This window comes from Monopterus albus, unplaced genomic scaffold (assembly GCF_001952655.1).
Source record: "Monopterus albus unplaced genomic scaffold, M_albus_1.0 scaffold106.1, whole genome shotgun sequence".
In the NCBI taxonomy this organism is placed as follows: Eukaryota; Metazoa; Chordata; class Actinopteri; order Synbranchiformes; family Synbranchidae; genus Monopterus; species Monopterus albus.
In genome coordinates, this window is record NW_018127986.1 from 509,065 (window position 1) to 529,648 (window position 20,584).

The 20,584-nt window shown below is 40.9% G+C and overlaps 2 protein-coding genes across 4 annotated transcripts in view; both read left to right on the top strand.

Annotated features, from left to right (window-relative positions):
* Window positions 1–5,885, top strand: part of nup210 (nucleoporin 210) — a 28,003-nt gene extending 22,118 nt beyond the window's left edge. The window contains exons 35-40 of the mRNA XM_020610634.1: window positions 684–830; window positions 1,581–1,831; window positions 3,208–3,409; window positions 3,870–3,989; window positions 4,139–4,216; window positions 4,725–5,885. Of these exons, the coding sequence (XP_020466290.1) occupies window positions 684–830; window positions 1,581–1,831; window positions 3,208–3,409; window positions 3,870–3,989; window positions 4,139–4,216; window positions 4,725–4,828 (902 nt within the window). The 3' untranslated portion in view covers window positions 4,829–5,885. The remainder of the gene's footprint in view (window positions 1–683; window positions 831–1,580; window positions 1,832–3,207; window positions 3,410–3,869; window positions 3,990–4,138; window positions 4,217–4,724) is intronic.
* Window positions 5,886–9,574: 3,689 nt separating this feature from the next.
* LOC109966070 (IQ motif and SEC7 domain-containing protein 1-like) overlaps window positions 9,575–20,584 on the top strand; it is an 86,552-nt gene continuing 75,542 nt past the window's right edge. For 2 of the 3 annotated variants that reach the window (XR_002275718.1, XM_020610650.1), the window contains exon 1: window positions 9,576–10,239. Coding sequence is in view for 2 of the 3 variants with exons in the window: in XM_020610650.1 (XP_020466306.1) it covers window positions 9,911–10,239 (329 nt within the window). In the remaining variant the exon portion in view is untranslated. Of the gene's footprint in view, window positions 10,240–20,584 lie in introns of all 3 variants that reach the window. The other variant, XM_020610656.1, reaches the window with a different exon arrangement.

The following is a 20,584-nucleotide window of genomic DNA, read 5'->3' on the forward strand; positions in this document are numbered from 1 at the left end:
ATTAATTCATGGAAAAATTCTACATTTGGGGAAATATGCTTATTCACTTTCTTGATAAGACTTGGATCAGAACATTGACACTGCTCTCGTGTGTGTAAGGTAAATGTGAAGCTGGAGCCAGCAGCCTGTTAGCTTATCTTACTCTACCAGCTCAGTAATGAAATTCTTTATATTTTGTCTAATCCTTACATACACCAAGTATAAAATAAGTGTTTCTCTGGCTTAAGGAGAAATGTGAGCCGGATTATTTCTTGACCATGACCTATAACTTCCTGGAGTATCATCTGGATTCCTGGCACCTGCTCAGAGCTAAAATGTAGTCTGGCATATAATCCAGCAAATTGAATAAAGTGCTCAATAGTGTGCTGTTGAAGGAGGTGCTGTTTGAGATATATTTTTACACCTTAGGACAGAGCCAGGCTAGCTGTTTCCCCGTTCTCAGTCATCATGCTAAGCTACCCATTTACTGGCTGTAGCTTCATATTTAACAGACTGATATGAGGGTGGTATCATTAATATTGAACTAAATAACCATATTACCTCCAATGTCAAACTTTTGATATGCCTTGAAAATGGTACATCACAGTCAGACTCCGAATATATTGTAACTTCATAACTAATGTGTGTAATGGAGCACAAAGGTTTCATATGTCTTATGCCAGTGCTGTGTTTGTACCCTGCAGGAACCTGTTCCTCTGCGCAGACTGAAGCGATTTCTCAGCTGCAGCCAGAAACCTCTCTCAGCTGCCATCTCAGCTTCACCAGTGACGCTATTGACTTTCCTGCTAGTGATGTCCTCAAAACACACATAAGCTTTGACCACAACATTGGTAAGACTTTTTTTTATTTGTGGTAATTCATTATTTATTGAATTTGGTGGGAAGGTACAATATAAGGACTTAGGAACCATAAGACCATCCTGGCCTCCCCCTTCCCCTATAGATGTAGCCTCAATTTGAATAATGTTACTGGTTAATTTGGGTGTCATAGCCAGGTCCAGTCCTATATTTTGGATTGTGGTGTTAGCATTATCTTTTTGTTTAGATTTAGAACATAAATTGTAGCAGTTTCAAAGGTAGTGTTTGAGGACATTAACTGCTCTTTTCCCTTTTCCCCTCTTAGCCAAAACAAAATTACTTGTTGACCTACAGTAACCTAGGTACAGTTTTTATGCATGTCCTGTGCAAGGGGCAGGAAAATAATGTTTACAAGTGTATAATCAATAGCTGCATAGCCTATGGAATGAATTTAGAAGGAACTATAAAAGCTGACCGGTGTATTGAACGGAGCAGACTGTTGCTCTAAAACACTGGCTAATTGTGTTTGGACTTCACCTTTTCTGTGAGGGCGATCCCCTGTTTTCACACAGCAGTAACTACTCGGCTGAATCTCACTGAGGAAACAGATTCATTAATTAGAACAGGCATATGCAGTGTACAGTTACATGTCTAGTACGACTTTGACAACAGGGCTCCAACGCACACTGTGACATCCATAAGTCATCTCTTGTCCCAAATGGACACATCAATAATTTATCTTGAACCATCATTTTTTTAACATCTGCCTGTTTTTTGCTCCAGGCCTCTACACATGTTCATTGACCTTGCAGCCAGTGACCGACCAACAGACCCGTGTGCTCAGCATGTCCATGACTAACCTGCTGGTGAAGGCAGGCTTGAAGGGCAGTGCCTTTGCTGGGGAACAAGTCGGCACCAGGCTGCCCATAGAGCCAGGCCTCTACTGCGACCAGACTGAGCTGCTGCTCTCCAGCCTGCATCCATCAGCTGAGCTCACAGTCTATGGCCCCACTGCCGCCCTGTACAACATGAAGGTCAGACATGACACCGTTTCTTGTACAGTCTCTAATAAAATGTGCCATCATTACAGTTTTATGGGTTAGCATTAGGTCCCAAGACTCAGGAGTAGATTCTGGGGCAAGTAAATTATGTTTCTCAGTATGTTTCCATTATGTTTAAACAGGCTCCTTTTTGTAAGACGTGGCAAAAGTGGTATAGAAATTCAAAAAGAATGGACTTGTGACAAGTTTCCTAAACCTTCACTCTGTCCCTGTAAGCGTTCACCTAGTGATGAGCAATTTCTGCTGAGAGTCACAAAGCAAGTGCTTTAGTGCCAAACCTGTGGAAAGTGGAGTGGCTGTTTAATCTCGCACAGTAAGACATAGCCTGCATGGTTGACATCCACACAAGAAGCAACTGCTGAAGCCAAAGCACAAGAAAACCCATTTAAATTTTGCCAAGGCCCATACTGAAAAAGGTAGCGTTTTGGGAATTCATTCTGTGGACTGATGAGACCTTTTTGGATCTGATAAATTTAATTCAATTTATTTGTATAGTGCCAATTCACAACAACTGTCTCAGGGCACTTGACATAATCAGGAGTAGACCTTGCACCCAACAAATCCCCCTTTGAGCAAGTACTTGGCGACATCCAGCAGTTATGGTGTTGCTCCAGGACGAGTAGTACAGTGCAAAGTGCACGGTCCCTACAGTGAAGTTTTAATTTGGGGACATAGGAGTGCTAATGCTGTGGGGGACTGCACTTCATTGATAGCACCATGGGTGAAGCGTGGAGGATGATTCTATCCCAGGGCTGTTACAGACGGGGTGGCTGTGTGTCAGGAGGGTAAAGCAGGTTGTTTTGAGTGATTGGGAGTGTGAATGGGTAAATTGGCAAATAGTGTGAAAGTGCCTTGAGTGTACTTCAGTGCATAGAAAAGTCTATTTGCCACGAATTTACAGATGTACTGCAAAAATTGGACAGAGAACAAGCATCGGGCATGTTTTCAACATGACAATGACCCTGAACACTGTTCCGAGGTCACTGCAGGATTCTTCAGGAGGAACAAAGTTAAAGTGCTGCAATGGCCGAGTATGTCACCTGACCTCAACTCAAGTTGCCATCAATCATCACGGCACCCAAGGAGGTCATCGTCCAGAAGTGGAACAGGATAGATTTGACAAAATGTCATGAAGTGCTGTACTTAACAGAGGATGCATTAAATACTAGAACATTGCATGGATTCTAATCCAGGGTGTACTAAGCTAAGTTGCTTGGTTTACTTATTTCATGGCTATTCATGGCCAATCTTCTGTTATTAAACATATGTGGATTACATTTCAGTTTTGTCATTGGCTGTGATGGTGAACCTCTTGTTTAGATGTGTGCCACACTTTTCCAAATCTTCAGGTGGTGTCTACTTCACCCAACATTGCTGTCCAAGAGAAGGAGGTACACCATGGTGTTCCTAGCTTCTCAAAGTACGCCGTCAGTGCTGTGGACCCTCACGCAGCAGTTTCTGCTTCCGTTTCTATAAGCAGCACCTCCTCCGGCCAGCGTCTCATCATCCCAGTCACTTTGATTCACGTGGCTGATCTCAACACCATGCAAGGTCAGATATCCTTTTGGTGCCAGTGACAAGTCACTGTGCCTCAAGCCACTGGGTCTTGTGGCTTTAAGTGGATTATCTGAACTTGGGCGGAGAATTTTAAATTTGAACAGATTGTTGTTAGGTGCTATATATAATTACAGATGAAATATTTCTAATGTTCTCACATTTGAACAGTAGGTTGAATTTCAAAAACTGTAACAGTCCTAAAGGTAGTCGTGTAGTATAAACAGAATCTAGATATTCTCATAGCTTCACAATATGTTTTTCTGTTAAACACAGGCAAAACAAAGTATTGTTCAGTGTACATCCAAAATGAGCACACTTGAACCATCATTCCATTCCAATTCCACCACCGCTGTAATGAGCATCATTATCTCTCTGTGCCATAGTTAATATGTCAGTGTGTGTGTGGAAGAGGTTTTGACAGCCTGTTACCTCCTCCACCGCTCTTTCTCAACAGCTGCTTCTCCGCTTGTTAACATGGAAGGGGCCTACTCCCTGCACAGCTTCATAAACAGCTACCAGATGATGTTCTTCACCCTGTTCGCTCTGCTGGCAGGGACAGCTATCATCATCATCGGTGGGTGACTGCATTTCTGTTAGAAAAGCATTAAATATATAGAGAGACTAATTATCAGTAGTGGTCAGTATTTGAAACCAAGCTGAAGAAGATAATGTGATTTGATTTTTGAGCTCATCAAACACTGATGCATTTTATATTCCCTGCAGTTCTCCACACAATGTTCTCTCCAAGGGAACAAACTTATCACCCTGCTTTCATCCAGAGGACGCCACCACCAGTGTCAGGTAGGACACTTCCCCACCACAACTGTTTAAGAAATCAGACATTTGTGAAATATCAGTCCAGGTTTATATACCTGAGCTGTACAGCTGAATGTAATGAGTAAAGAGAAGTTTAAAGTTCCACTAAGAATTAACTCTAAAGGGTAGAAGAGGTGTCTGACAGCATTCAGGACAGGCAGTCAAATTCTACCCCACTCATAGTAAATGAAAGGTCATTTGGATGTAAAACCAGGCAGAAGGAGTTGTCAGTCTCCAGTTAATCATGAATGGAGCTGCTACAGGGTTGGTGTTACTGTTGTAGCCTCTGTAGTGTGTTTGGGAGAGATTTACATGTGAACAGTACAAATGATGCTGTACAGCTGTGAATTTTAAATCAAGATGTTTCCCTCTTAAATTGCCAAATGCAGTTTTGTTCCAGTCATTTCTTGCTAAGTGTTTTCTGTCCATAAAATTACTGTTGTCCTGCTGTATTTGCTTTATTTACTCAGTGCTATATTTGGCTCTTGTTCAGGATTAGACTCTTCAATGGTGAATTCCTTCAACCGCATGATACCCAGACCTGACCCCAACAGCAGCCCAAGGTCGCGTCTCTATTCTCCAGACTACAAGTCCTGATAAAGCCCTCTGTCTGGTCACTGTTTCTCAGAAGCAGAACCCCACAAGTGGTTACTGCATATCAAATGTGCCTGTCCCTCAGGATGAATGCTGTGGGATGTGAATGCAAAATCAGTTTAGTTCTTTTCATGCTGGTACAGATGCTTAAAGAAGCTTCCTTTTCAGTATAGATAATCAAGTTAAGAGATGCAAGATGATAACGGGACTATTTACTTTGTGTGTACATGTGTGGAAACAGGTTTATATGAATGCCATTTGTAATGGATTTTATAGAAGACCACCTGGTTATAAACTATGTTTGAAGAATTTTGAAGAGTGCTTACAAACCAAATCACTAGCTTGTTAAAATGGTTGCTTGTTGTTTTGATATTTACTTGTGTGCTACTTATATTTGACTTGTGAAATGTTGTAACTCAGGATGAACCACATTCTTGTATGACTGAAAGCAAACATTAACTTGAAAGCGTTGGCATTTCGTGAAACCTTTATCCACTGAATACATCCTCTTAGGTGATGAACCCTTCAAATGTGCATAACCTGGAAAAGGCTGCTCTAGATCTCTCGTGGGCATTTTGTTAGAGGGAAGTGGAACTTCCCAGTTCGTCAACATGGCTGAGCTTTTGAGCCACAGTACATGCAGCTCCTGCCTAATTCATTAATGTGAAACAGTTAAGAAATGTGAGTCATTATTCAGTTTTTATCTCAGTGTTGTAAAAAAAACAAGCAAATGTGACCTGGTCTCATTTCTGAAAATGTTAAATTTCTTTTGTTTCTGACCTGCTCACATTCCAGAAGGAGATCACTGTAGCACTGAACTGCTGGGATGTGAGCGTGTGACTTTGTTTAAATTAGATATTTTTGTATTTGAATGAAAGTGTTGACAAGAACTTTTTTAGTTAGCTAGTAACTATTTACTGTGTGATGTTGAAAAGGCTTCAGCACTGTTTTTATTTTGAGATTCAGTCATGCCTTACCATTATATAATTTACAGCACATAACAAGCTTGTTTGTTTGAGTGAATGTTTTTGCCTTTGCTAATTAAAGTTTTTATTTTTTATCTTCTGTCGATCTTGTCATAATTATTCACCAAAGCATAAAGCCCCCGCTCTCTGAGGTTTACATTTAAATAGATTTTCACAGTAACATTTAACAGATGAGTATCTTCCCACGGTCTGTTATCATACAGAAACATCTGAGTAATCTGAAATACAAGTGTAAATCCAGCCTGAACTCAACACTGTTGGTTTTCCTCCGCTTGCAGTACAGATTCTGTCACACCCACTCAACCTGCAATTTTCTACACGTCCCTAGGAATTACCTGAAGCATCAGAGCTGTTTCATTTGTCCATACTTTTTTTTTTCTTCTTCTTCTTTGTTACATTTTGTTGACTTCTAACAAGTCTATTGTAGTTCACATTTTTTTGTTTCTGGTGTTTTGTGTATATTTGGAAAAACATTACAGGAAAAGTAATGCAAGGGAAATATTACTGTGTGTTGATGGAAACCGGTGATTCTGTGTGTTAACACTGGCTGAATTCACATGTATTCAAAAGTCGGCACAGTCACCAACAAGAATGGGATTTTGGGGTCTTTCTCTTCTGGCTCCTGGAGGACGTGTTAAGGTCTGTAACCACCAAACAGATATCTCCCATCTGTCTGTGACACTGCTTTGGTGGGGCCCAGGCACCCACCTCATTTGTCTCAGCAGCCACCTGCATGTCACTAACTGATAGTCACCCTAGTTGTGTCTACAATCATCTGAATTCTAGTTGCAGTTTCATCAAATATTTAATTGTTAGAAGTGTTACATGTTTTAGTAAATCTAGATTCTGTCTTATTTATTGAATACATTTTATAAAAGTAAAAACTAAATGGTGAAAACCGCCTACCTACAGTTTCTCAGAACCCAAGGGGGTGTTTTCAAATTGCTTGTTATGCCTGACCTAAAGTCTAAAAGCTCAGTTTCCAATGATATATTGGAAAGAAAAGCAGAAGATACTTGCATTTATGAAGCCAAAACATGCATTGCTGAAAATAGGACTTGTACAGCGCTGGCTCCTTGTTCCTCAGAGGGGCTGTTAGGCAGAAAAGAGCCTTGTCGTGTGCCTGAGAGGGTCTTTACGAGGAAGCTTTGGAAGGCCTACTGTGTAGCTCAGGCTATGGCCACTTCAGGGGCTCGAGGGTATTTTCAAAATGTTGGCTGGCCTAGGAAAAAAAAACAAACCAGGTTCAGCGATGTGTTGTGTTTCGTGAGGAAGCACCCCCAGTTGAATGGCTGTCCACCACTTGTAGGAGAAAGCAGTAGCACCAGTTTAGATTTGCTTCAGTTTAAGTGTGATGAAATTCAAAAGTGGAAATGGCTGTTTTTAAATTACTCCCATCACATGATTGTGGCATTTGGGTTTTAAATGTGACCTGCAGTATATCTAAATCTCATTAAGGCAGTCATCCATGTTGAGCTAAAATGACACTCAATTTATTTTTTCCATTAAGGCACACAGATTGCTTAAACTCCACCTGTCAGGCTTTTGAGCTGACCTGGGTGAAGGGAAACAGCCACTGTGCCAGATGTGCTATCAGCGGAGGGGATCGGTGACGTGGGCCTGGAATGAGACCTGACAAGACTGGTAAGACTGCTCTCACAGGACCTTCAGAATGGAAAGAAATCTCTTTGTGAGCAACGTCGGAGTCTAGAGTTTTGAGCCAAATGAAAGCTTTAGTAATTTATGGGTGTTGTTCATTTACATCATAACTGTAATTGAGCCCAATATAATAGTTTTAGATGATTTTTCCTTTGGTTAAGTGTTTTCTAAGACAAGAAAAAAATGCAGTCATGTTTATGTTACCACATTCATATAAAAAAATGACAACAATCCAAACCCAATCAAGCTCCCTCTGTGTTCTTGCAGGGAATTGCAGGAGCACCACTGAGGGAACGCCTTAAACTATTTGGTTTGGGAATTTATGACTTTAATTATGTATTATATGAAGATCAGAAATTGGAGTAAATTACTTTATTGCCTGCAATGTTCCCTCTAGTGTTTCAGATCCATCACACAGATGCACATCTAGGCTACATGAGGGGGTTGTTGGGCTCAGCAGACACTCTTTGGCATTCTCAGCAAAAAAAAAAATAAAAAAACAAACACACAAAACAAAACAAACAAGTTTTCCGCTCTGCTGGCTAAATGACTGGGGCTCTTCGTACGTCACAGCTAGAAAACGTTTTACAGGGCTGAGCTAAGAGTGCTTCTGAGTGGGTTTGCCTCAGTGCAAATATATGAATGATTTCACAAAATAAATCTCTGGCTGGCACCCGCGGTGTCATCAGCATATGACTGGTCAGCTACAGGAAGAACCCAGAGAGCACAAGAGCATAATAACAACAAGCTGGATGTTCTGCAGTGGTTAATATCCTATCCTCCTCAGAACTATACGAGCTAAAGGGATGGAGGACTGATGGAGCTGTGTGCTTTGATGGTGTAATTGTGGTCTAGGAAACATGAAAATATCTAATTTAGGTTTTAAGGTATATGACTTACGTGAAGTGAGTTATTCTTTTATGCCCTTTTCTGTTCTTCTTTTGAGGAACAGCAGTGCCAGAGCTGAAAAGGATGCAGAGGTTCACTGAAGGTCGTATATGTGCTATGATGTGTGTTTGCACATGGGCTGAGGGATGGTCTCCTTTCCCCACTAACACTGCTTGCTGCTGTGACTGGTGGCTGTTAATGGCTGTGTGCTGTATATCCTTCTGGGTGGCATGTTGAACCTCTTGCAGCCTTTCTTGGCCTCCTGCCATGTGGATTAAGGAGCCACAGAGACAGGTCTAACAGACTCATCTGTACTCCATGTTCTAAACTGCTCCCTGCTGTGTCTGGTTTGCTGCAGCTCTGCCTCCATCATCCCAGTGCAGCCTTCTGGTGTGCACGGTGAAGGTGTTCATGGGTGAAGCATTCGCTTCATCAATGCAGAATCTCAGCAGAGCTCAGAAAAAGTGATCAAAAGACAATGGATTTTAATGAGAGACGTGGATATGAAAATGGCTGAGCAGTTGAGTGTGTGTGCATTACTGATTCATCTCAGATTTTATTCAAAGGCATAATGGATGAGGATGGCAGATTGGACTTTCACCAGCTGTAGCTTTAAAAGTTTCCATTTTATGCTCTTCTTTTAAGATCACATAGAAATCCTATAGTTGTTTGTGATTTTTTAAAAAAAGGCTTATTCTCGTGGCAGGGCAGAGAGCAGCAGGCTACTGCCGTTTGCTCTTATAGACCCATGGGGCACAAGAGATCTGCAGCCTCCTGCCACACATACAGATGTGCTGAGCAGTCATTTCTGATTTAAACACTAACCCACGCTGCTCCTATCTAACAGATCATTTCACCAGAGGGGATGCAGCCTGCTGGTGAAATAGCAATACACAGACAGCATAGTAAACAACTCTGCAAGCACGAGACAGTATCACTGTGCCTACCAGACTGTGCTGCTGCATGAAACGCAGGCGGACTACGAGGCAACAGTGATGTTATAAAAACGTGTCATGTTTGCAATACGTGCGTGCGTACCTGCACAGCACATGCACTTAATACAAATGTTCGGAATCGGTGAGCACAGAATGTAAAAAAAAAAAAACAACACGTACTGACTAACTCAGAAATTAATGTGCCTCCCCACAGCAGCTGCAAAGCCGTTATTGCGCTCAGTGCGACTTGCAGATTCATAAAACTTGAAGCCCCCGCCCACTTGACAGCCAGCGTCTGTTTATGAAAAGTCTCGGGAACAGCATGGAGCCAAAGGAACCTAACTGAAACTGTCATACCGTGCCACCAACAGGGGGACCAGGCAGACTTCGCAGAGCCAACTAGGATCCTCACAGTGTAGCCTGTCACATTTGGCTGATTGATTCACACCAGCTGACATTGGCAGCTTGATACGTGGTCCGGAGCGTCTAGTTTTGTGCAGTGGGAGCTGAAAACGCGTGCGCCGGGAGGATTTCTGATTCTCAATTGTCACACACCGACTTAAACAATGGCGAAGCGTAAGAGGCACAGCCCGGTGAATTGTTAAAAACCAGACTACATGAAACCATCTCTCCGGCTTGTGCGATATAATATGGAACCGACGCGCAGGAGCTGCAGTCGGAGCGACATGGAAAGCCCGACCGAGAACCCTACCAGGGCTTCGGAGTATCTGAAGGAGCTTAACAAGATCATTGAGACCCAGCAGGACTTGCTGGAGAGACAGAGGGGAAGGATTGAGGAGCTAGAGCAGCAAGTGTCCGACTTGTGCACGGAGAACGCCTATCTAAAAGAGCAGTACCAGCGGCACCTGGCAACCTGCAGACTGCTGCAGGGCAGCAACAGCTTGGTCACACTGGGAGCCATAAAGAAGCATATCACACAAGAAAAGTAAGACACAACATTGTTTTAATCAGAGTCAAATAGTCTCTATGTAACTGTGTGTTCTTCACAAGTCTTTAACAAAGTTGAAAATATTGATCAAAGTCATTTAGTCAAATGAGACGCCAACTAGTGCAAGCACAACACTGCCACACGACCAGCTGCACCGAGACTATATCAGATGCTTTCTTTTTACTGGTGTTGGCTGTGGAAAATGGGTCGGTGACTTACTCACGTCACAGCTACAGAAAATGGGTATTGTTGGGCAGCACAGAGCTTTTCTGACGGTGTCTGGAGACACTGTAGCCACTGTGCCTGGCGAAGCCATACATTGCAAAGAGATTAAAATTCAGCCCAGATGCTTCTGAATGTGCAACTCGAGTGTGTAAGACTGAAATATCTACAGTAGCAGATCTACAGTAGCAGATCAAGTTCAGACTGAGATGCTCTAGGTTACACACTAAAAAAAAAAAAAAAAAATTGCCCATGGCCTTATACAATTGTGCAAGGCACAAATCATGTTAAATGCCTCATTTTAAGTTGCCCTGATGATTTCTGCTTTGTCACTTTTCTTTGTACAGTATAAATTTTATATTTACCTAGTTGCAGATTGAAGTCTAAACTATGCCTATATCCTGTATAGCCTCCGCTTGGCTTAAAAAAGGCTTTAATGTGCATGGACAGACACAATAATCCATGATATATGGACTGCAATAACTAGAACCTCTGGGGGAGAAGGTACTTGGGATAGATCCATTATGTTATGCTGTATTTTAGGACCGGTCCTTTCTCCAGGCAGTGGATCAAGTCCCTTGCAGAGCAGAGCAGATAGGCCAGAGATACAGTAGAAGACCATTGTATGAGTAGTGATTGTGAAGACCTCCATTTTTCAGTCAGAGCAACGATTGCCCTTCTTGCTTCAGCTGTGTGTTGAAGTTCACATTCTGTTGGCTGCCTCTCTGAATCGCCTCAGTATAAGGATATTTAACTCGGCTTTCTGCAGGATCGTGTGATCATGCTTGACCTTTGTCCTCAGGGGTGGTTTAGTGTCATGAAGATCAGTAGTAGCAAACCAATGCTAATAACCCATGGGCTGTATGCTTTTGCTGGCTGTGAGATGAGGACATAACACTGACCTTTACCTTGCTCTCTTTGTAAATCTCACTCTTCACTATGAAGTATTCAGTGTGATTTCCCTTGAACATCAGTCTGTCACCATATCTCATTTTGTACAGTCACACATGTGAACCCAGTTTCAGTCCAGCTCTTGTAGACGGCACAGACTTTACTGTGAAGCCTGTGAGTGTTCCACTAAACCTGGTTAAATATGATAGCTGTTAGTAAAGAGTGGTTTATGAAGGATACAGAATTTAAAATACTCATTAAGTACCACAAGCAATATAAAGAATGCAGTGGTCTTAAACAAGATGCGTAAATTTACAAAGGTCACTTTAAGAGAAAATTGGCTTGAAATAATCTATACTTGAAAATTAAACTGTCTAGACATCCTTATTTTTGCCACTTCAGATCAGGGATGCAGTCACAACTGATACCCACTTCAGCCTAGATGTCTTATCCTTAGTACTTTAAATACTGCCATGGTGAACAGGGTAAAAGCATTAGCCTATTCTGCTAGAATTGTCTTTTTGAGCATGTTAGCATGCTGATGTTGGCTTTTATCTTAAAACATCACATTGTGGATCCTTATAAAGTGTCTAGTATGGCTAGAGACTTTGTGTCTTTGATATTTGGCCAAGTTAATACTAACAATATTGTTGAAAGCATGCGGGTAATAGTGAAAATATTGCCAATTTTTATAGCATCTGCCACATTTTAGTAACATTTGTGCCTCTTATGCATTCATAGTCACAGAGATAACATCAGTTTGATTAAAAATATTTAATGTTTTTCTGGATTTACTCTGCTTATCCTTAAATTCTCTGAATGGAAAAATATTTTGTGCACTTCACAATAAAAATATTTTCTAAGTTGGACCTTGGTCTCCAAATCAAACCAAAGATGCATTCTCCTGGCTACTCAGACAGGAAACAATAACCACTTGGGAACTGTCTTAAAAATAATTTTTACTGTTCATCATGTAATATTTTTTCATTCATACAGTTGGAGCATTTAAGGAACTGTAGAAAATCTTCAGAAGACAAGTATTTTTTCTCTGTACAAGCTTGTGATTTTGTTCAGACATTGCCAGTCTCAGAGGATTTGCAGAATACCTACAGAACAATGGTGCATGCTTTTAAATGACCTCCATTTTTCAGACATGTCCAATTAATTATCTTTTAGAAAAACTGAGTGTTATCTCTGTGACCCCATTGTGATTTGTGCTATTACATGAGAGAGACAAATTGGGGCTATGCTCATGCAGCTTCAGCACAAGAGCCTTCTGTATTTCTGAGGAGAGAAACCTCATGTTGTTTGTGTGCCTTAGCTCTTTCATTATCCCCTTTTGAGTCCACTCTCTAACATGTCCACTTGATCACAACCTTACCTGTAGGGCTGAACCAAGGCCTCAAACATGTAAATGTTGACGACAAAAAAAAACTGCTGAGGAACACTCCAATGCAAATGAGAGATCATGTGTCTGAATGTCAACATCAGTTGCTAACAGGAGATAGAGCACCAGACACAGCATCCACACATTTCCATATATGCTGAGCGTGGGGGTATGTTTATTGATCCTTGTAGGAAAATTGAACAAAATGTAAGCTACTGTAGCTCCACGCTGAAAGGACCCAATCCATATTGTCGAGAGACGAGAGCGGGAACTGCTGAGCTCATGCCGAGTGTTAAACATTTTATTACAGGGGAAAATAAGCTTGGTGGGGTCATGTTTGGAGAGGACCACATAAGGTGACATTGGTTTTTTTGTCAGCCCCACATGAATTCACTAATGCTCGACATTGCTTGCTTCTGTTGCTTTTGTAGCCTCTTACTTGTACTGTCGATGCATGCAGGTTGTCGTGCAGTTCGTGTTACACTTGTATTGTGCTCTCAATAGGGATGTAAAAGCATTTGAGTCATCTGTGTCAACTTAAAGCTTATCTGTGTCAACTTAAAGCTTTTCTGCATCTTTGCTTCCCTTTTCTTTTCAGTTCCTGTTTGTCAGTTGGTGGCAAGTGCGTACATGCAGCAGCATTATGATTTCTTTGTATTAGGTAGTCATTTTGAATACAGTGTGTGTAGTTGGTTGGTACTGTATATCGGTAATTGTGCTCTCAGTTCTTGTTTGGCACTGGCTGTAGGTGTCATCGTTAGGTGACTTCCTCTTGAAAAGAAGGGAAGGGGAAGAAATAGTCACACTGTGTAGAACAAGTGACCAGACACTGGTTTTCTTGTTCTGAATGAAAAGTTCGATTATTTACTGCTATCTTGATTGTTTACTGCAACAGAAAGGTTGCCCTTGTATGCTGACTGTGCATTCCCCCCCCAACCTGCTTTAAAGTGCAGAGAGCAGGAGATGGGATGCGTCACTGACAGTGTAACCTGTGGTGCCAAGCCAACAGATTTCTTTGTGATTTCTGCAGAACAGACTCACTCCTGGGTAACAGTCTCAGCCAGGTTCACAGGCTGGAAATGATCTAAGTGTTCACTGACCCTAATGTGGATCCATAAACCTGTCCACCTAGGCAACAGATCGCTGAACAGAGTGGGGGTGGGTGTCACTCTCAGTGTTTCATAGTAAATCGGTTTCTGTCAAACTAAAGCTAAAATGTCCTCTCCTGCATTTACAGTTTCTTGAGTTTGAGTTAGTCTGTCTAAAAAGATGACTGATGCACTGTAGCACTTGTGCAAGAATTAGCAATCACACATGTATCAGGTTTCTTCTGCTCATGGCTCTTGAGTTGCCTGCCTTGTCAGCCCTTTAGTTTAACCGTATTTTTGCTGACCATATGCAGTTTTCTCTTCCAATGGTGTTTGTTTTTAACAGCACACTACAGTTACTTGTATCCCCTGTGCTTGCTTTGGAATTAAATAACAAGTAATACAAGATAGAGTTGCACATTTATGTAGCACACAGTAGTGATAAATGACTTTTCATCAGCAGTTAAGTTGAGACAGACTCAAATGGTTTAGCAGACTTTCTGGAGCAACGCCTGGTCTGTCTGGTCGGTGAATGTACTCCATCATGGAGTGAAACTAATGGTCACAAACGAGTATTGGAATGAACTTGGAATGTGTAGTTGTAGCATAATGCAGTATGGGCCAGTGGTAGGGTTCCAACAGTATGAGATTTTCATGGTATGATAACCATCTCAGAAAATAATAATCACCTTTATTGGCCAAGTAAGTTACACACAAAGAATTTGTTTCCGGTACAGAACCGAGGCAGCCATCTGCGGCGCCAACTCAAACGGTGCTCTAACCATCGGGGGGTTCATTGTCTTGCCCAAGGACACTTCGACACGTGGACTGCAGGCACCGAGTTTAGAAACTCTGACCCTCCGGTTTGGGAGACAACTGTTCTACCCACTGAACCACAGTCGCCCCAAATATCAAACAAATATGGTTTTATGGCATTATGGTATGCGGTATTCTACAGTAACTATTATCATCAGCTACTATGACCCTCAAAGGGTCTATTTTTACTTGCAGGTTTCTGTGCCTGTTGATTGAGCTGGATTGCAGCATTAGATTGACCTTAAAGAATAAACAGAATTATAAAGATGATTTTTTTAAAAAAGCATATAACATGTTGTATAAATAAAGCATGTTAGCACCAGTAGTATACCGTGAAACCGGTAGAACAGTGTCTGGAAGTGTTTTCGTATCTTTTGTTGGTGCTTGTGGATGCATCTGCCAGCCCTCACACAGCCATCAAACTTTGTGTCAGGCCCCGTTAGCCAACTGAGTGTAAGTAATGTTTGGGATAATGACCTGATCACAGGAGAGTTAATTTGTTCATTTGCGGATGTCAAAGATCTGATGTGACATTTTATCCATAGTCTTGTTTTACTAACGTACTCTTTAAAAGGAAAACAGAGGAGTGTTATATTTGGTATGTGATTTTGAGTGTGATGGCTGCAGTGCCAGCGTTTGTAAGGGTTCAGTTTTTTAAAAAACGTGTTCAGACAATTGCTGACATTTTGAATGACTCTGTGTTATTAAATAAACACCAGTATTCTTGAGAGATCAAATATCGATGAACAATGTGACAAGTCATTGCTTAATCAATCTCTCTCCCTGTTAATGCTCCAATGGAGCTAATATGAATGTTTCAACACTGATGAATTAGCAGCAAAGCTTTCCAGTTGTTGATTCTGTGCCAGGTGTGAGCCACAATGAGGCCAAGTTGCCAGAGGGTTGTAAGAAAATAAAACATGTTAAGATGTTCTGCAAGCAATGCATATCCGTATTTTCTAGGGTGGTTTACATTCATTGCACTTATTCAGCTGCTACTGTAAGATTTGATGCTCAACACCTGCATTTGAATGTTCGACAAGTTAAGTTTTTTTCTTAAGCTTTTAAACAAAGATGAATGTTTTTAGCTGTATTCTGAACGGTAACCTGATCACGGATGTTCAGCTGCCATGGTTTCATTTTCATCTTGGCAAAAATCTGAATAAATTGTGTTGGTCGCACACTGATTGTATTTAAAAGTCTGGTTGGATTTCACTTTTTAAAGCTTTGCTTAAGAGTTTAGGAACACTGCTAGAGTTTAATTGTATACCATTATTAGTTTCACATTTCATGTAATTCCATTAAGGTGGTACAATTAATCTGATTGAACAAACAGAAAAATAAACATACATGTAAATAAGCTAGTGTAGTTTATTCTTTTAAATTGTGGCTTTAACTTTGTAGATTTGTACCTTTAGAAGGGCTAAACCTCCATATGTAATGTTAAAATATATTTTATCATATGTCATTGATTTGTTTTTATACCCATGTAAATAAGATATTCGAGTATTTTGGCATATTACATTCATTTCGTTCACAACATTGATTACATCTCTGATGTATCTGGCACCAGGCTGGAGGAATTAGTAGTCTGAGGAATTAATCAATAGATAATGAAGTTTTTGATAAAGGTTCTTTTAGGTTGTTGATTTTACTGAACATAATCTCTCTGAAGTCACTGGTGGTTTTATATGCCCCTTCTGTATTGGTTATAGTGACCATGTCTGGGCTTCTGTACTGTAATTTGCTGTCTAAGAAGACTTCAGCTGCCCTTACTAAATCCCCTGGATGGAGCCTGTAGACTGGCGATTGGCAGGTTCATAAATAGTTCATCCCAAGCCAGCATAACAGCTGTAGCGTGTGTTTTGGGATCCCTCGGCAGGAAATAATAGCACGATGGCGAAAGCTGTTACCTGTGTCCACTCTTTTCCCCAGCGATCTGCTGAACAATCAGTGTGCCAGACAAAATTTACGAGCACACCAACTCCCCTCTCCAGCAAAGCCCCCGCTAATGAAATACCTCTACTAGATTAATGTCTACGCAGGGATGATTTGCATTCAGAACCCCCTATAAATCTCAAGCAATGGCCCTAGACAATTTTCAACTTGTACTCAAAATCAACTGCAGTCTGCCTTCATCTGTAAATAGATTGTCCCTCCTTGCTTTTCACTGAAAAGAGGGCAGGCACTGCTGACCTCTGGTTTCCTCAGTCAGTCCTTTTTAAGGCTGAGATACAGTTGGTTTGTGTTCTTTGATGTAGGTGGTTATCCCATGAGAAAGATAACGATGCCTTTAATGAGTGTGTTTACCTCTGTCTGTTGGTGTTACAAGTAAAGGCTACGCTGAGGTGGGTCGAGTGTTGCAGCTTGGTATGAGTCAGACGATCGCATTATGTTTAAATCACCAGGCTCAACTCTGCACTGCAGCCTCAGCTCAATTTAACTTTCAACGATCAGGGGAGCAAGAACAAGCCCTGAACAAGTAACTCCTGTGACATTTGATATTTCAGTTTCAAATTCTGTAACATTTTCAGTATGTGGTTTCCTTTTGGGCATCTATTTCAAAAAATGGTTCTTAAGTAGAAGACTCAGATTCCTAAGGCTCAGCTAGAAAGAAACCAAGATGGTGTGAGAGCAGAGCCCTTTGCCTCATTGCTCTTCTGCTTGTGTGTTCCACAGACAAGATCTTAAGGGATAAACAACTGCATATAAAGCCCTGATAGGTGATCACTGTTAAGCCATGTGGTAGCCATATGGCAGATTCGGCTGAATGTACACAGTTTCATTTTAGTGTCAACCAATATATTTGAGTCTAATTTGCACTGAGATGAGACTTAAGCTGCGTTCACATTACAGGCCTTAATGCTCAATTCCGATCTTATTGTCAGATCTGGTATTTTTGGTTGATGCTTCATCTGATTCATGTTTGTAAGTGACGTGACTGCGGTGTGAACACCACTGACCTTTTAAACCACCATGCATGTGCAGATTTAACTGAATTGCGAGTCGTCATCTGCATACAAAAATAACAGTGTTATTTGTGCAACGGTTAAATCGTGTAGTTCTCTCAAACTGCTCAGTTATGATCAGAAGCTTCTGCTTAAATGTTTAACAAAAATAAAAGTTGTCTTCCTTGTTGATGCTCTTCTTTTATGTTTATTTTTTAATCACCTGGTGGGGGGGCTAACACTATATGATGATGATAGGCACATGTGCAGAAATTGAAGGCTTAAAAAAAACACATGGAGCATTTTCCAGTGTGCATACTTTTCTGTATTTGTTCTTGTGAACTTGTCATCAGTCACACCCTGAGTACTGTTCCAATTCATAGTGTGCATCCAGGCAAGTACACATCAAAAAGCCCATGTGCTTTTGCTCCATCCAGTTCATCAAGGTTGCTTTGGGAGCTGACTTGAGTGGACTGAAGTTGGTGTACTTGCTGTTGAAAAACGCCAATGAATTCTGATTGTTCTGATAGTGGTCGCATAGTCAGAATCTATGACCACATACAGTCATGTGAAAAAATTAGGACACCCTTTGAAAGCATGTGTATTTTGTAACATGTTTTAATATATGGTTATTTAATCTCAATTTTAACAATACAGAGAGATTAAAGTAATACAACTAAACAAGTAAAACTGAAGAAAAGTCTTTTCAAGATCTTCTGTAAATGTAATTCTACAAAAATGCCTATTCCAACTGAGGAAAAAGTTAGCACACCCTAGCCCCTAATAGCTAGTGTTACCTCCTTTGGCTGAAATAACTGCAGTGAGACGGTTCTTGTAGCCATCTAATAGTCTCTGACATCGGTCTGAGGGAATTTTATCCCACTCCTCAATGCAGAATTGTTTCAGCTGTGAGATGTTTGAGGGGTTTCTTGCATGTACAGCCCTTTTCAAGTCACCCCACAGCATCTCAATGGGATTCAGGTCTGGACTTTGACTCTGCCATTCCAGGACTCTCCATTTCTTCTTTTTCAGCCAGTCTTTGGTTGATTTACTAGTATGTTTTGGGTCATTGTCATGTTGCATGGTCCAGTTCCGCTTCAGCTTTAATTTTCTAACCGATGGTCTCACATGTTCTTCAAGCACCTTCTGATACACAGTAGAATTCATGGTGGATTCTATGATGGTGAGCTGACCAGGTCCTGCTGCAGCAAAGCAGCCCCAAACCATGACACTTCCACCTCCATGCTTCACAGTTGGTATGAGGTTCTTTTCCTGGAATGCTGTGTTTGGTTTACGCCAAACATGTCCTCTGCTCTGGTGTCCAAATAATTCAATTTTGGACTCATCTGTCCAACGAACATTATTCCAGAAGTCCTGGTCTTTGTCAACATTCTCTCTGGCAAATGTCAGTCTGGCCTTGATGTTTCTCTTAGAGAGCAAAGGTTTCCTCCTTGCACGCCTCCCATGCAAGTTAAACTTGTGCAGTCTCTTTCTGATTGTAGAGGCATGCACTTCTACATCAACAGTAGCCAGAGCCTGCTGTAGGTCTCGAGATGACATTTTAGGGTTTTTGGAGACCTCTTTTAGCATCTTGCGGTCTGCTCTTGGTGTGAACTTGCTGGGGCGACCAGACCTGGGCATGTTGGCAGTTGTTTTGAAAGCCCTCCACTTGTAGACTATCTTCCGGACAGTGGAATGGCTGATTTCAAAATCTTTTGAGATCTTTTTAAATCCTTTACCAGACTCATAGGCTGCTACAATGTTTTTTCTGAAGGCCTCTGACAGCTCTTTTGCTCTCACCATGGTGCTCACTCTCACTTCAACAGTCAGGAGCACACCAAACTAAATGTTTGAGGTTTAGATGGGGCAAGCCTCATTCAAAATGCTGAGTAACGATCTACTAATTATGTGCACCTGGTGTGATATACCTGTGTGTGATTTGAGCCATTTTAAGAGGGCATACATGTGAGGGTGTGCTATCTTTTTCCTCAGTTAGAATAGGCATTTTTGTAGAATTACATTTACAGAAGATCTTGAAAAGACTTTTCTTCAGTTTTACTTGTTTAGTTGTATTACTTTAATCTCTCTGTATTGTTAAAATTGAGATTAAATAACCATATATTAAAACATGTTACAAAATACACATGCTTTCAAAGGGTGTCCTATTTTTTTCACATGACTGTATGGAAGTGGCCCATATCTGATTTGAAAAATCTGCTTTGGTTTGTTCGCACGTTCATGAAAACATCAGATCTGAGGGACTTGGAGGGAAAAAATATGGATTTGAATCAGTTCAACATGTAGTCTGAACAAAGCACATAATCCCATTTGGTGAGAAAAATTTTATTTGGAGGCTTTATTTATAAGAAAACTCCACAAAGCATAAGGAATTATCTATAACTATATATGTGGGTGAGCTATAGAGGCTAATTTTATCATCTTTGGATAGAGCTTGACCAGCTGTTTCCCCCTGCTTCCAGTCTTTCTGCTAAGCTAAGATAGCTAACTATCTTCATAGTTAGTGCACTAACAAAATTGTCAGTCTTCTCATCTAACACTCTTAGAGATCATGTACAAGCAATTATGTGTGTTGATATGTCAACACACATAATTTTACACATATCCAACAAATGCTAATCCAATATCAATGTGCTTATACCTAGTACATGCTTGAATGGAGTAGGAAGAAGTCAGACTTATCCAGTCCTACCCCATGACATCATCTTACCATCATTGGTTTGCAAGCAGTATCTCTACAAAATAATTCTCTTCTACACCACACAAGTAATATACTAAAGAATTATTACAAAGTGTTAACATTCATACACCACACCCACAATGTTCCATCTAATTAATCATTGAGCCTGTTCTTGCATATATCTTGATTGACACATACCTTTATATTTATGTTTAAACTCATCAATTCTATTACTATTTTTTATGTCTACACTTAAATTATTCCATAGTTTTACCCCACTTATAGAAATACA